At 43.3% G+C, this 13,684-nt stretch overlaps 1 protein-coding gene across 1 annotated transcript; it reads left to right on the top strand.

The window, feature by feature from the left end:
• Window positions 1-9,548: 9,548 nt before the first annotated feature.
• LOC136356747 (uncharacterized) lies at window positions 9,549-13,112 on the top strand. Its single transcript, XM_066311056.1, has 6 exons — window positions 9,549-9,739; window positions 10,579-10,653; window positions 11,030-11,198; window positions 11,447-11,642; window positions 12,025-12,152; window positions 12,739-13,112. The coding sequence occupies exons 2-6, from the start codon at window positions 10,616-10,618 to the stop codon at window positions 12,778-12,780; spliced, it is 573 nt and encodes a 190-aa protein (XP_066167153.1). The 5' UTR covers window positions 9,549-9,739; window positions 10,579-10,615; the 3' UTR covers window positions 12,781-13,112.
• Window positions 13,113-13,684: the final 572 nt, after the last annotated feature.

Here is a 13,684-nt window from a genome sequence, read left to right as displayed (position 1 = left end):
CGACAACAGGGTTGACTTCCTCCTCGAATCCGTGCCCGGCGAGATCAGAGATAGCGCTTTCGTCTCTCCTGACAGTATCCGGAGACACTGTAGGGAACTAGCCGTTCTTATCCCTGAAGTCGATATCCGGCGTCTTGTCTTGGCGTATGTTAGCTTGTATGTTGTGGCTTCTGTTGTTCCGTATATTGTGGTGGGTGTATCGGCGGTGAGATTCGATGCCCCAGGCCCTTCCCGGGGGGTCTTGTATTTATACCCATAAGTGCCCCCTTGTCCAAGTAGAACTAGGGAAACCAATATGGATACAATGTGAGTAGTCCTTGTCGTTTCCATGTAGAACTCTGGTTGTCTTTCCTTATCTAGAACTCCGTCCATATCCAATGTCAATTTCCGTATAAGACATGGTATGTGGTGGGTCCTGCCGAGATGTAGTCGACTACTATTAGGTATGTGGTATTCATAATCCTGACAGTAGCCCCCGACTTCAATGTAAATGAACGAATTCATATTCTTGACCGCTGACCATGGAGTAACTGTTATCGAGCTCAAGTGACCGTTCTCGGTGAGTTCAGAGATAACGTTAGACTTCCTTTATCAGCCTCGTGCGGGCACCTATAGGGTTTGTCTGAGTCAATCTCCGATGTCAACCAAGAAAGTACATAGCATACAACTAGGTCTCCCGTCTTGCTGTAATCGAGAATTTGGATTGAAGTCAAGAAATTTTATCTAGGCGGGTACACCATCTCTTCATTTTGTATTCCTTGTCGAGATCCACCAACCGTTCTCGAGCGATCGAGAAGGCGTAGAATCTGCGACGAAGCCTTGTCAACATTTGTCGTACTCGCCTTAGTCGATCTTGGTGTAGAACCATAGAGACGTGAAGTCTTCGACAATGTCAAATAGAATTTTCCTGAAATCAATACTTAGAAAACAATATTAGATAGAAATAGCCCCCGAGCGAGCGATCAAAGGGTGACATGTTATAATATGTATGAAAAACTGAAAATAAATTAAATTTACAAACCAATGTTTTGTATATGAGTGTCTTCTCTTTTACCGACTTCGATCAGTCAGTTTGTTGAGTCATACACTCTCCCTAGCCCCCAAGCCTTGTCGTCGGAGAATCGTTCTCAGAGGATAAGGCTCTTGGACCCTTGACCTGCCTCGGTTGAAAAAAGCACTGACCCTAGCCCCCAGCCGTGAAGTTGAAAAACTCAATTTCCGATTACACGGCTTGGTTAATACGCACGGCGAGAACTCTTACATGACCAGATCTTACATGGTATTTTGTCTCTACAGGATCCGACAAGGCCTTATCGGCTCCGGGCGTCCCCAGCCGAAGTTTCCTTAGGTTCCTCGGAGGCCTTGTCAAGACGACGTAAAGGGACAGTAGGATAGGTTTCAACGCTAGGTGTCGTCGTGGTAAGGGATCTCTGGGTAAAACACTTGGCAATATTGTGTACCTTATACCAATTTTGCTGGAGTAGAGGTAGTGGGAGAATCGCTACACCTCTGGTCGAAAACCAGTTGTAGCCCCAACTCGACCACTTGAAGTAAAGGTAGTGGGAGAATCGCTACACTACTGGTCGAGGACCAGGTAGTAGTCGTAACTCGACCACATAAAGTGGAAATAGCGATTCTCCCACTATCTCCACTTTAAGTGGTCGAGTTACGACTACTACCTGGTCTCGACCAGCGGTGTAGCGATTCTCCCACTATCTCCACTTTAAGTGGTCGAGTTACGACTACTACCTGGTCTCGACCAGCGGTGTAACTCGACCACTTAAAGTGGAAATAGTGGGAGAATCGCTATTTCCACTTTATGTGGTCGAGTTACGACTACTACCTGGTCCTCGACCAGTAGTGTAGCGATTCTCCCACTACCTTTACTTCAAGTGGTCGAGTTGGGGCTACAACTGGTTTTTGACCAGAGGTGTAGCGATTCTCCCACTACCTCTACTCCAGCAAAATTGGTATAAGGTACACAATATTGCCAAGTGTTTTACCCAGAGATCCCTTACCACGACGACACCTAGCGTTGAAACCTATCCTACTGTCCCTTTACGTCGTCTTGACAAGGCCTCCGAGGAACCTAAGGAAACTTCGGCTGGGGACGCCCGGAGCCGATAAGGCCTTGTCGGATCCTGTAGAGACAAAATACCATGTAAGATCTGGTCATGTAAGAGTTCTCGCCGTGCGTATTAACCAAGCCGTGTAATCGGAAATTGAGTTTTTCAACTTCACGGCTGGGGGCTAGGGTCAGTGCTTTTTTCAACCGAGGCAGGTCAAGGGTCCAAGAGCCTTATCCTCTGAGAACGATTCTCCGACGACAAGGCTTGGGGGCTAGGGAGAGTGTATGACTCAACAAACTGACTGATCGAAGTCGGTAAAAGAGAAGACACTCATATACAAAACATTGGTTTGTAAATTTAATTTATTTTCAGTTTTTCATACATATTATAACATGTCACCCTTTGATCGCTCGCTCGGGGGCTATTTCTATCTAATATTGTTTTCTAAGTATTGATTTCAGGAAAATTCTATTTGACATTGTCGAAGACTTCACGTCTCTATGGTTCTACACCAAGATCGACTAAGGCGAGTACGACAAATGTTGACAAGGCTTCGTCGCAGATTCTACGCCTTCTCGATCGCTCGAGAACGGTTGGTGGATCTCGACAAGGAATACAAAATGAAGAGATGGTGTACCCGCCTAGATAAAATTTCTTGACTTCAATCCAAATTCTCGATTACAGCAAGACGGGAGACCTAGTTGTATGCTATGTACTTTCTTGGTTGACATCGGAGATTGACTCAGACAAACCCTATAGGTGCCCGCACGAGGCTGATAAAGGAAGTCTAACGTTATCTCTGAACTCACCGAGAACGGTCACTTGAGCTCGATAACAGTTACTCCATGGTCAGCGGTCAAGAATATGAATTCGTTCATTTACATTGAAGTCGGGGGCTACTGTCAGGATTATGAATACCACATACCTAATAGTAGTCGACTACATCTCGGCAGGACCCACCACATACCATGTCTTATACGGAAATTGACATTGGATATGGACGGAGTTCTAGATAAGGAAAGACAACCAGAGTTCTACATGGAAACGACAAGGACTACTCACATTGTATCCATATTGGTTTCCCTAGTTCTACTTGGACAAGGGGGCACTTATGGGTATAAATACAAGACCCCCCGGGAAGGGCCTGGGGCATCGAATCTCACCGCCGATACACCCACCACAATATACGGAACAACAGAAGCCACAACATACAAGCTAACATACGCCAAGACAAGACGCCGGATATCGACTTCAGGGATAAGAACGGCTAGTTCCCTACAGTGTCTCCGGATACTGTCAGGAGAGACGAAAGCGCTATCTCTGATCTCGCCGGGCACGGATTCGAGGAGGAAGTCAACCCTGTTGTCGACTACGAGTCAGAACTTCAGACCGCCATGTCGACAACAATTAGATAGGCTACCTCAAATATTGTACTGGTGTGATTATGGTGAATAAGAGCAACGACCGGCTTCGGCCAATAGGATGTAGGGCTATTACCTGACAATTCAGAGGCCTGAATCTATATAAAAATCCTCGTCCCCGTCTCTTTTACCTCAGTCTCGCATATATCCTAGTACCAATGATCCCCATACTATGCAAATACCGGAATCGCGATATCAAACGTCGACAATATTCATTTTAATCCACTTTTGGTGCATGTATGTAATATACCCTATGTATACTGTTCTTTTTGCAAAAAAATTTTGGGGGGTACAACTGTACCCCCATGTCTATGCCCCGTGACCGCCCCTGATCGCCGTTATGTTTTTTCATCTCCTAGGATGTGGGACCCAAAACATAACGGCGATGGCATGGTTATAATTTTAAATTTTATAAAATTTGGATGGCATGACTATGAATAAATGAATTGTAATATCATTTATTTGAATTGACACATTTACAATAGCACGGATCAAATTATCCCTTACTTTTTTTTTCCTTTTGACACCATCTGCACCCTTGCTTTGAGGACTGGAAAGTGGACCTTTTATTCAAGGATGCACACAAAGCTTAGCTTGCTTGCGGTTGTTGTTGCGCGAAGGCTTGCTCGGACGGGGCCACGTGAATGCGGCCAACGTATGTGTCGACTCAAATGTAGACATGAATTCTCGTATGGCCTAGCTTATCAGGCAGCCCACATTGAATTTACTAGAAAGGTTTCGCGCGCTATGCGGCGCGGCCACTAAATTACGGGAAACAGAAGAATGTAAGATTAGAGAAGCAATTCTTTTACATGTAAATGACGATTCATTAGTTACATGACAGTACAATATTTCATAGCAAGAAGGCAAGGGCAAACAAGTTTTTTTTTTTTTGACATACAGAGCCCGTGGACACACAAAAACTAATTCATTGTTGCAAATCCATGCCTTATTAATTTTGTTTTAAGCCACAACACAATGCAAGCACCACGGTACAAATGGTTTCGTAAGTTGGACTATATAATAATTTCATTAAAAGCAGCACAAATCTCTTGTAAAGCTAATAACCTACAAACTCCAGAAAAGGGCGCAAGTCTGCACCTGTATGGTGAGAACCCTCCCAAGTAACTTGTGTCCGACAATTCTGCAAAGCTTGTTCTGCAAAGCTTGTTTCAATCTTAAGCCGAACATTTTGCTTTTGTTTCAATCTTAAGCCGAACATTTTGCTTTTTGCTTGGAGTTATGGACGACAAAGCAGTGGCATGCTAGAAAACAGTAAAAATAGATAGATGAATAGAACACACTTGTAGGAGAGAATGAGAGCTCGTGAGCAACTGTTACTTTTGTCATCATTTAAACAACTGGACCCAAATTTAATCAAAAGTTCAGAACATTGGCAGCCCTAATGGAAGAAAACTATTAATGCGATAACTCATTTTAACAGAAGATAATGTTATATCGCAGCAGTTATGGGTACGAATACCATTTTCTCCATGTAAAATTCAGAATCATTCTATTTATAGCGACGTTAATTCTTTCAAAGATTAAAAAAATTAGATCAAAACAAAGCAATTAAGGTCTTGAATATTACAAACATTCAGATGACAACATTATCATATACTCTGATTAATAAAATTTAAGTCCCACCTCATCTGCTCTGTCATGACTGTGTACATCGCATCGCCGTTGCTGGGCAATAAACAGTTTTTAAGAAAGCTCACAAGTTCACTCTTGCCTCATTACATCTCCTATCCTCCTGCTGCTGCTACCGCTCCTCTTATGTGCACATTTTAATGCTAAAAGTGAACTGAAGCCCCAAAATCTTAGCACATGATCTGCTTGTACAGTATCTAAAAACAAAAGTTGATAATAACCAATGGCATATAGTGCATTATGACATCTCCAAAACTTAAAGTTTAACTGGCAAACAATGACCTCTCATAATAGCAAACTCTGGTGAGGATGTGAAAGTTAAAGGATCCTAGCCGAGCAACACATTGAACATAATTTAATCGTCAAATAGCGTAATTCAGAATTTTCTAGTGAAAACATGCAAGCAACTGGTGCACAGGCTACAAAGAAAAATGAAAAAGAAATGCTCAGGGTAATGTGAAGTGCCAAAGTATTTCTCATATAACATCCCACTTTAGTTTATGAGCACTTCATGCAGGCAATTTTTGCCATAATCAATGGGGCTGAAGTATGCGTTCGTGCACTTAACTCTGGACTTTCATCAGAGCCCAAGATATTTCTTTCTGGTTTTGCATAATGGTCCATGCCTTTTAACCCTAAATAGTTATCAATTCTATGTAGGATTCCCTTTCTTTAGTTATCATTTAAGAATTAAAATGCTGCTATACTACCGAATCGTATAATAAACTGTAGTAAAGTAAATATATATAACAACTCAAAAAGGACAAAACAAAGAAGCCTTCATGGTCTATAACGACTGAATTATGAAAAGCAGACCACAGATATTACATGACATAGTCTTGTTGGAGAATACCATTAATTCAGAATGCAAGACTGGTTATACCACCAGGAATACGTCATAATAAATTTCTGTATAGATTGGACACTAACCTGAATTCCATGGATCAATGAGAGAAAAGTTCATCCCCACCACTACATTCTCCGGCAAAGAGTCTGCTGCTTTCCTCTCTGCCAAGAATCGCACAAGTTCCTCATCGCTCCAAGATTTGCTTATGCTGGTGTTAAGCAATGCTAACCCAGGAACTGAAGAACACATGATTGTCCTGGAACAAATAGAACCAATTTCAGTCGACATGCTTCTCCAGTTGACATGCAAACACCAAGGCTATATTTCTAGCTAAAAGGATGTGCATTGATAACATGAAAAACATATCTATTCTGTGAGTAAAACAATCTGGAAGAAATAACTGATACATACAGCCTAAATTTAGTGCAATATCACAAAGTTAGTAAATTGGTGTAACTTCACAAATCGAAAGATCTTCCACCCTGCAAAAATGAGAAGAAATATCTTAGCATATAAGATAAGAAATAAACAAAGATAACCATGTTATACATGGACAGGACTACCCGATTATAAATTGTAGCTTGTTTTACTAACTTGTTGCACTCATACATCAAGAAACTGAATAGTAATAAATTGAAAACTCCGGGAAATTACCACGTCCCCAGCTCACCGGCACTGAGATGGCCCTAGCTATCCCATGCTTTGATGGTAGAATTTGGTTGAAGAAAGAAGGGTTTGTTCATGTTGTAATAAAATGAGTACAAAGGTTAGTATCATTCGACAGTATTTATATCTTTTGATCACTTGGCATCATCTGACTGGTCTTTTTGACATGCACTGACATAATCTGATGAGTAAAAAAATAATCAAATAGAACAAAGCAGTGCTAGTAATCTAGAATTATTTGCATCATGTGATGGGTATATTCCAATTGCCAAACTGAGCACTATCAAGTAAAGCAAATGCTGAGCTCAGTAGCCAATTGCAAGGCATCAACTCACTCTAGATGGTCAGCACCAATAAATTAGCGAAAGCTTCAAAACAAAACAAAAAATGAAAATCCCCATTCTTAACTTTCCAAAAGCCCCTCCACGTTCGAGTTTGGTTGTTGGTGCCGGCGCCGTCGACGGCGAGCCGCAGGTTCCGCGTGGTGCTCGTCTGTGCTGGAGGAAAATCAGTAAGAGAGAAGATCCAGAGTTCCAGACCATGGCCGTCCTCCCACACCTTGCCACAGGAGAGAGAGGAAGAGGAAGGGAAGAAACCCACAAGAAATCCCCCGAAGCAGAGATGGAGAATCTCGTCCACGGCCGCAGGTGGAGAAACCACGAACAGCTCCCCCAAGAAATCACAGCAAGAAACGCACCAAGAGAACACACACAAAGTCCTCACCTTTCGCTCCCCGGCCCGCGCCGCCGCGCAAGAACCTCCATCCCACCGACAGACCCACGCCGTGAGGAGGCGGGGCAGGAAGAAACCGATGCGGATTCGTCGTCCCCCGTCCTCGGTAGCGACGGTGACGCACGAATCCAGCGGCCGTCGTCCTTGGGAGCGGCCTGGCAGGAACGGGAGCGCCGGCAGCACGCGGATCCGCCCGCCTCCACTCTCGGGAGCGGCGGCAGTGGGCTTAGGCGGGCGGGAGCGAGTCGCCACGGCGGTGGCGGTGGCAGAGACGGCAGGGCGGTGGAGGCGGAGGTCGGGATGTAGGGGAGGGGGAGCGGCGCACCCGAAGGGGAAGAGGGACGGCGGCGAGGAAAGCGGCGCCGGAGAAGGGAGAGAGAAAGGGGATCGGGGAGACGGGGGAGAGAGCCAGAGAGGGGGGGAGAGAGGAGGCGGCGTGGGGAGAGGACCGGCCACCGATTCCACGACCAGGCAAGGCCGTACGTAGGGAATGAACGGCTAGATTTCGTACACGCGTGAGAAAGAACGGCTCTGATCAGCTGAACCTAATCCGAAATACCGAAACAACGAGGGGTTTTCTGCAAAATTCAATGGCGTGGATCGGCTGAGCTCGCGGCGAATCTAGGACGTTTAAGATATCTAGTATTCCGAGGCAATATACAAAGCTCATTTTTTAAACGAATACAGTATATATACAAAACGTATACAATTAAAGTCCAAACTTGCTACATGCAAACTATATACGTAGATTTTTTTTTAGAAACATTCCGCAGAAATTTTATGCATATGAATTTGAAAGAAAATTAAAAATGTACAAACTTTATACGAGTTAAAGCACAAATTTATGCATGGAAACTATCTCTAATAGAAACTTTGAGTAAAGAAACTTTATACATATAAATTTAAAATGAATTTAACAAAGTCTACTTATTTATACTTTAAAAGACGCTGTCGTCTTCCTCTGTGTCCCCTACTGCGTGCAGCGTGAGAATAACACACCAAAGACCAAACTGTCCCACCCCTCTAACCCTACTTCACTACTTCGTATTACTCCAAATCACGTTAGTGTACGCGCATAACACACCACGTCAAGAAAAGCCGCAAGGCCTCACACAGAAAGGAATAAGTTCACTTTAGGTCCCTCCTTTGTCACTGAGTTCGAAATTCATCCGTCGAGGCACAACACATCTCTCAACTTACAAAATCAGTGCAAACGAGATCCCTCAGCAGTACTGTCCTGGATTTGGATGACATGGTGCATACTTGGCTCCTTTGAGGCTTTAACTAGGTCTTCGTCTCACGTGGCATTAACGTTGTACTTACATGGCAATTCGATCCGGAAAAAATAATAAAACACGTGAGGCCCACATATCAATTACACACAAAAAAAAATGGTGGGCCCATGGGGCCCCACATGTCATCCTCACTATCCCCTACTCTCTATCCCCCCTCTCTCTCCCCTCTTCTCTCTATCCCCCTCTCTCTCCAACCAGCGGAGCGGGGTAGGCGGCTGCCGAAGCGGGCGACGGGTGGGATGGAGTGGTCGGGCGGTGGAGGGGGCAACAACGGCGGAGGTGGCCGGAGGAGGAGCTCAAGCAGTTGCTGGTGAGCACGACAGCTGTGGCGGTGTGACAGCGGTTGACAATGACGGTCCGCTCTGCACCACTGGCATGCTCCGGTCGCCGCCGCTCCGACCAACGCCCATCCCGCTCCACCGTCACTAAGTGAAGCCATTAGAGCATCTATGAGATGAAACAACTTACTACTAGAGAGAGGATAGAGAGAAGAGGGGAGCAGTGAGGATGACATGTGGGACCATATAGCCCCACTATTTTTTATTATTTTGTGTGTGAAACTGACATGTGGGTCCATGGGTTTTATTATTTTTCCGAATCGAATTGCCTTGTAAGTCCATGTCAATGCCACGTGGGATGAAGACCTAGTCAAAGGAGCCACATAGGCGCTATGTCAGTCAAAACCGGAGATAATACTACCGAGGGATCTCGTTTGCACAGTTTTGTAAGTTGGGGAATTTAAGACTCAATGACAAATGGAGGGATCTAAAGTGAACTTATTCCACACAGGAAAAGGAAAAGGAAAAGGCGCGGCCGCCTGGGCCAGAAACGGAAGAAAGCCTGCGTTCGCGAGCATTCGCCCACTAGGGTTTTCCAGTCTCCACCACGGCACCACCACTCTCAGGCTCTCAGCTCAAGCCTCGGCTCTCTTCCTCACTCACGCGGCCACGCCTTTGCGTTTCTTCGCCGCCGGCTAAACCCTTTCCCGTGTCGTCCCGTACCCCATTCCCACGCGCCGTCGGCTCAATCATTCTCGCCCGCCACCCTATACATCTGGTAATGTTTCTCCGCTTTCTTTATCTCATAGTCTGAATCCCGGGCTTCCCAAATATTTTCGTGGTTCGGTTCTTACCTAAAAAGTATTCGTGCCATATTTTTCTGTTAAATGGCATGTGTTTTCGTTCGGTCTTTGTCTTTACTAGTTAAGGAGCAGTTTTGCTTGATGCTCATCTTCTTGTCCCTCATACTTCGGATTATCTATGCCTAAAGTCTCTTTAGGTTTTTTTTTTCCAGTCACTGAAGTCTCTTCAGGTTTTTCAGTTAACAAATTTTGGGTAAATTTGATTTACAGTTAACAAATTTTGTGGAAATTGATTTGGATTTAACTAGATTTAGTTAGTACTTAGGACTTAAGATTTTGCAAACTAGATCTAACTGCAATCAGCCAGATTGGAAAATGTTGATACTTGACAAGCCTCAATTGCACAGTGCTCTCTTTAAAAAAAAATCAATTGCATAGCTCTCCTTCAGCTCATTTGAGAAAACGAAGGGGGGAAAGCAACCTTTTATGGGGAAGAAAATGTAGTGCACACCCTAGTGGTGGACCAGGTGAAATGCATCATGGTTAAACTACCTCAGTATGAGTGGACCCAATTAGTTGTGCACCCAATTAGATTCTATTGTATTTTTAGTGTATTAAAGATAGTAATAGGATGTCTATGATAGTTTTTGCTAGATGAATTAAATAATTTGTTATTGTAACATACCATTATATTTATGTTGAATATTGCAGCTCTCATTCAATAGATGCTTATCCTTGTATTACTTTAGCTATTCGGTAATCTGTGTTTGTTAAGCACCTGCATCAAGTTCAATGTTAACTTTCACATATGCAGGAAAACTTTAAGGGCATCTCCTTTTGAGCTATCAAGAATGGCGTCCCAAAAGCCCGAAAAGAAAGGTCCCCCTGAGTATGTTTCTTTTTCTCATGTGTTTTATATGTTTCTCCAAAACATAATAATAATTTGGGTGAAATGGGTAGGAAGTAACTTCCATTAATGCACAAGGCTTGATTATGTATACTAATTTCTTTTAGGCCATACATGATGTGCATATAAATTAAATATTTATACATGTAAGATTATTTTTCAACTGGTAGCAACAGTGACTGCTACATACAGCTATCTGTACATTAGAAATGGTATATTTTATAGCAAATCATGGCAAGCAATCCAAAGCATCTGCACTTACGTAAATAACATCTGGAACACATACATAAAGTTACTTTGCTTTGCTAGATGTGCATCACATTTCTAATCTTCATTTTGTTCTTTGGCAATATGAAAGTGCTGCTGAAGAATTTTTTCATCACCGCATGCTACAGCCGGATGCAATTTCAAGGGACCGCAGCAAGCTGCCGGGACCATTGAATTGGCAAGAACATAAAAATACAAGTCAATGTCACCAGACACGTGTTTGCACCCGTCTAGCAATGCACTACTACAACTTGGAAAATGTGTGTACTGATGTTATCTTGGACCTTACCTTATGTGATTTATCTTTGTTATTATATTTTACCTCAGATGGTAATGTGTGTATTAGATATAAGGTAGCTTTTGGAGATCATCTGATTAGTATTCTGAAGTATTCTGCTTACTTCATATATTTGTAATCAGTTTGTTAAGATTGAGTCAGTTACCTTTTTAATTCATTATATTTTCTGTTCTTTTTTTCCTTGTATTGTTCCCTTCCTCTCATTTTCAGCCAGCCAATAAAGCAACCAAGGGAGTAGCCAAGGATAGCCACATGTTTATCTTGAGGCTTGCTGACAAACAATGTTTCTGGCACGTGTACTTTAGAGCCACTGTTGCTGGCTGTTCAACACCCTTTTTTGCTGAATTAAGGGGGGAAGAAAAACCAAATGAGGTCACAATGTGCAAGATTGTCGATAAATACAATGGTAAGCACTTGGACTCCATGTTTCCTCCCTTCCCTCATTGTAAATTATCATTGGAGTAATCGATAAATGTTATGCCGCTGAATATTCATTTTGACATGCATGTGCTGAAGCAGGGTTCAAAATTCTGGAACGAAATTTTGTTTCTATTGGACCCCCCCCCCTAATACCATATTATTTCATATTTCTGTGAATTTGGCAATATTTGTTTAAATTTGACCAAATTTTGTTCAAAAAATCAAATAATTTCGGACCGAATTTTCGGAAATTTCTGTCGTTTCAGTCCCCCCTGATACAAATGCCTCAAACAATATATTGAACCTTGTGCTGAAGTTCATGGTTTTTTCTCTGAAACAATCAATGAATTAAGGGTTGTCACCTCCAGGTTCCGTTGATATCTGTGCCCATTGCTGGGGTGGAATCAGGCATCCAAAGGACGGTGGATTTGTTGGCTACGTAGGAGCATTGCCTGAGGGGCTGACCATTAATCACGCTAACATGCTGATGCTTGAGGTACGTCGATCATTACGGAGTTGTAGCTTTTTCATTCTTAGGATAAAAAAATTGACAATTTATTAATAGGCCTTAATGCTGGATTAGAACTTTTGAAATTTCACGGGATCATTCCATTAGTTCGTGTAAATCAAATTAGATCTAATAGTGCAGCAGTGAATTTCACAATGCATCGACAAGACACACTGGCTATCCTTGCATATGTAGGAACCACATAGTCACTGTTTCATAGGTCCAAAACTTAGGTTTCTGTTCAAAGCTCAGTGTTTTCCCAAGTAGGTCTAGCGATGCGCTGTGCAGAGTAACAACCTTACCTGACACAAAGATGACAATAATATAGCTCAGTTCCCAGTCTCTCCGAAGGCATTGACAAGTAATGTTGACCACATTACATAATAAGGACTATAGAATGTGTTTAAAATTTATTTCTTCTGTGGTCCCTTTTGTTTTCTGTGCACTTCCCAAGGAAATTGGGTATAATTGTGTGTCTGGGAGTGATCATTTGCCTTTAGGACAAGGTTGTTGGTGATCCAACTGGAATTATTCGTGCAATTTCACGTTGACTTGGGCAGTGTGCTTTTTATAGGTCCGGAAAGAAGAGAGAGACTTGAAAGACGAGAATTGCTGACGACTGGAGGAGAGGTGACGCTGCTGTATGTGGGGGAAGAATCTATCAAGTATCAAGTGTCAACTGAATGCATGGCTTGGAATGCTCCACGACGATTGGAAGATTAGCTAGCTAGCGTCTTCTTTATGTTGTTGACTACTTGTTCATTCTGGAATGCTGTTACGGTTGTTCTTTTGTTGTTGTTGTCACACCTGCATCTGCAATTACTCCCCTATGAGGCAGTCGTTATTCCATTGTTTATTAGTAGGCCGATCGGTCAGTCACATATGATCGGTCAGTCCCGCTACTCTCAAAACTTATTAAAAGAAGTGTTGCAATGTGTCGTTGGAGCAGTTTTGTGGTACGGTTGGGTTGCGTGGCTCCCTTTATTAATTACTATTAACATGGAAACCGTGACAAGTTGGATTTGGATAAGTAGATTCTCGCTTGCTTGTTGTGGAGTACTAGTATTTTAAGTTTCTCACGGTGCACAGCATCTGATACTCAGAACAGAACATAAAGTTGTTGATCACATAAGAAGCGCATTACAGAGGAACTAGAACTAGAGGGTCAGAAAAAGCCGCTAATTAATCTATATCCATCATATGGAGGCGCTCCGGCTTGGCAGATGAACCATAACCATCTGGAGGGTCAGAGAAAGCCCAGTCCATGGTATGTGTGGGGAATGGATTCCCAGCGGCAGCGGCTGCGCCCATGAGAACAGGAACAACGACATCTCCCGTATCAGTCACAGGAGGTCTCCCCTTGGAAGGCCGCAAGTCTTGGGTGTCGATGGAGTCGCTCGGCGTATTCTCGAATATGCCCCTCACCCTCTTCTTCGGAACCTCAACGACGATCTCAAATAGGCGTCTCACGTTATGGGGTACCACTCTGCCGTAGCCCTTAGTCTTCCCAAGCTTGCCGT

This window comes from Oryza sativa, chromosome 5 (assembly GCF_034140825.1).
Source record: "Oryza sativa Japonica Group chromosome 5, ASM3414082v1".
Classification (NCBI taxonomy): Eukaryota; Viridiplantae; Streptophyta; class Magnoliopsida; order Poales; family Poaceae; genus Oryza; species Oryza sativa.
Note: the sequence above shows the minus strand (reverse complement) of the source record. Positions and strands in the feature narration are given on the sequence as shown.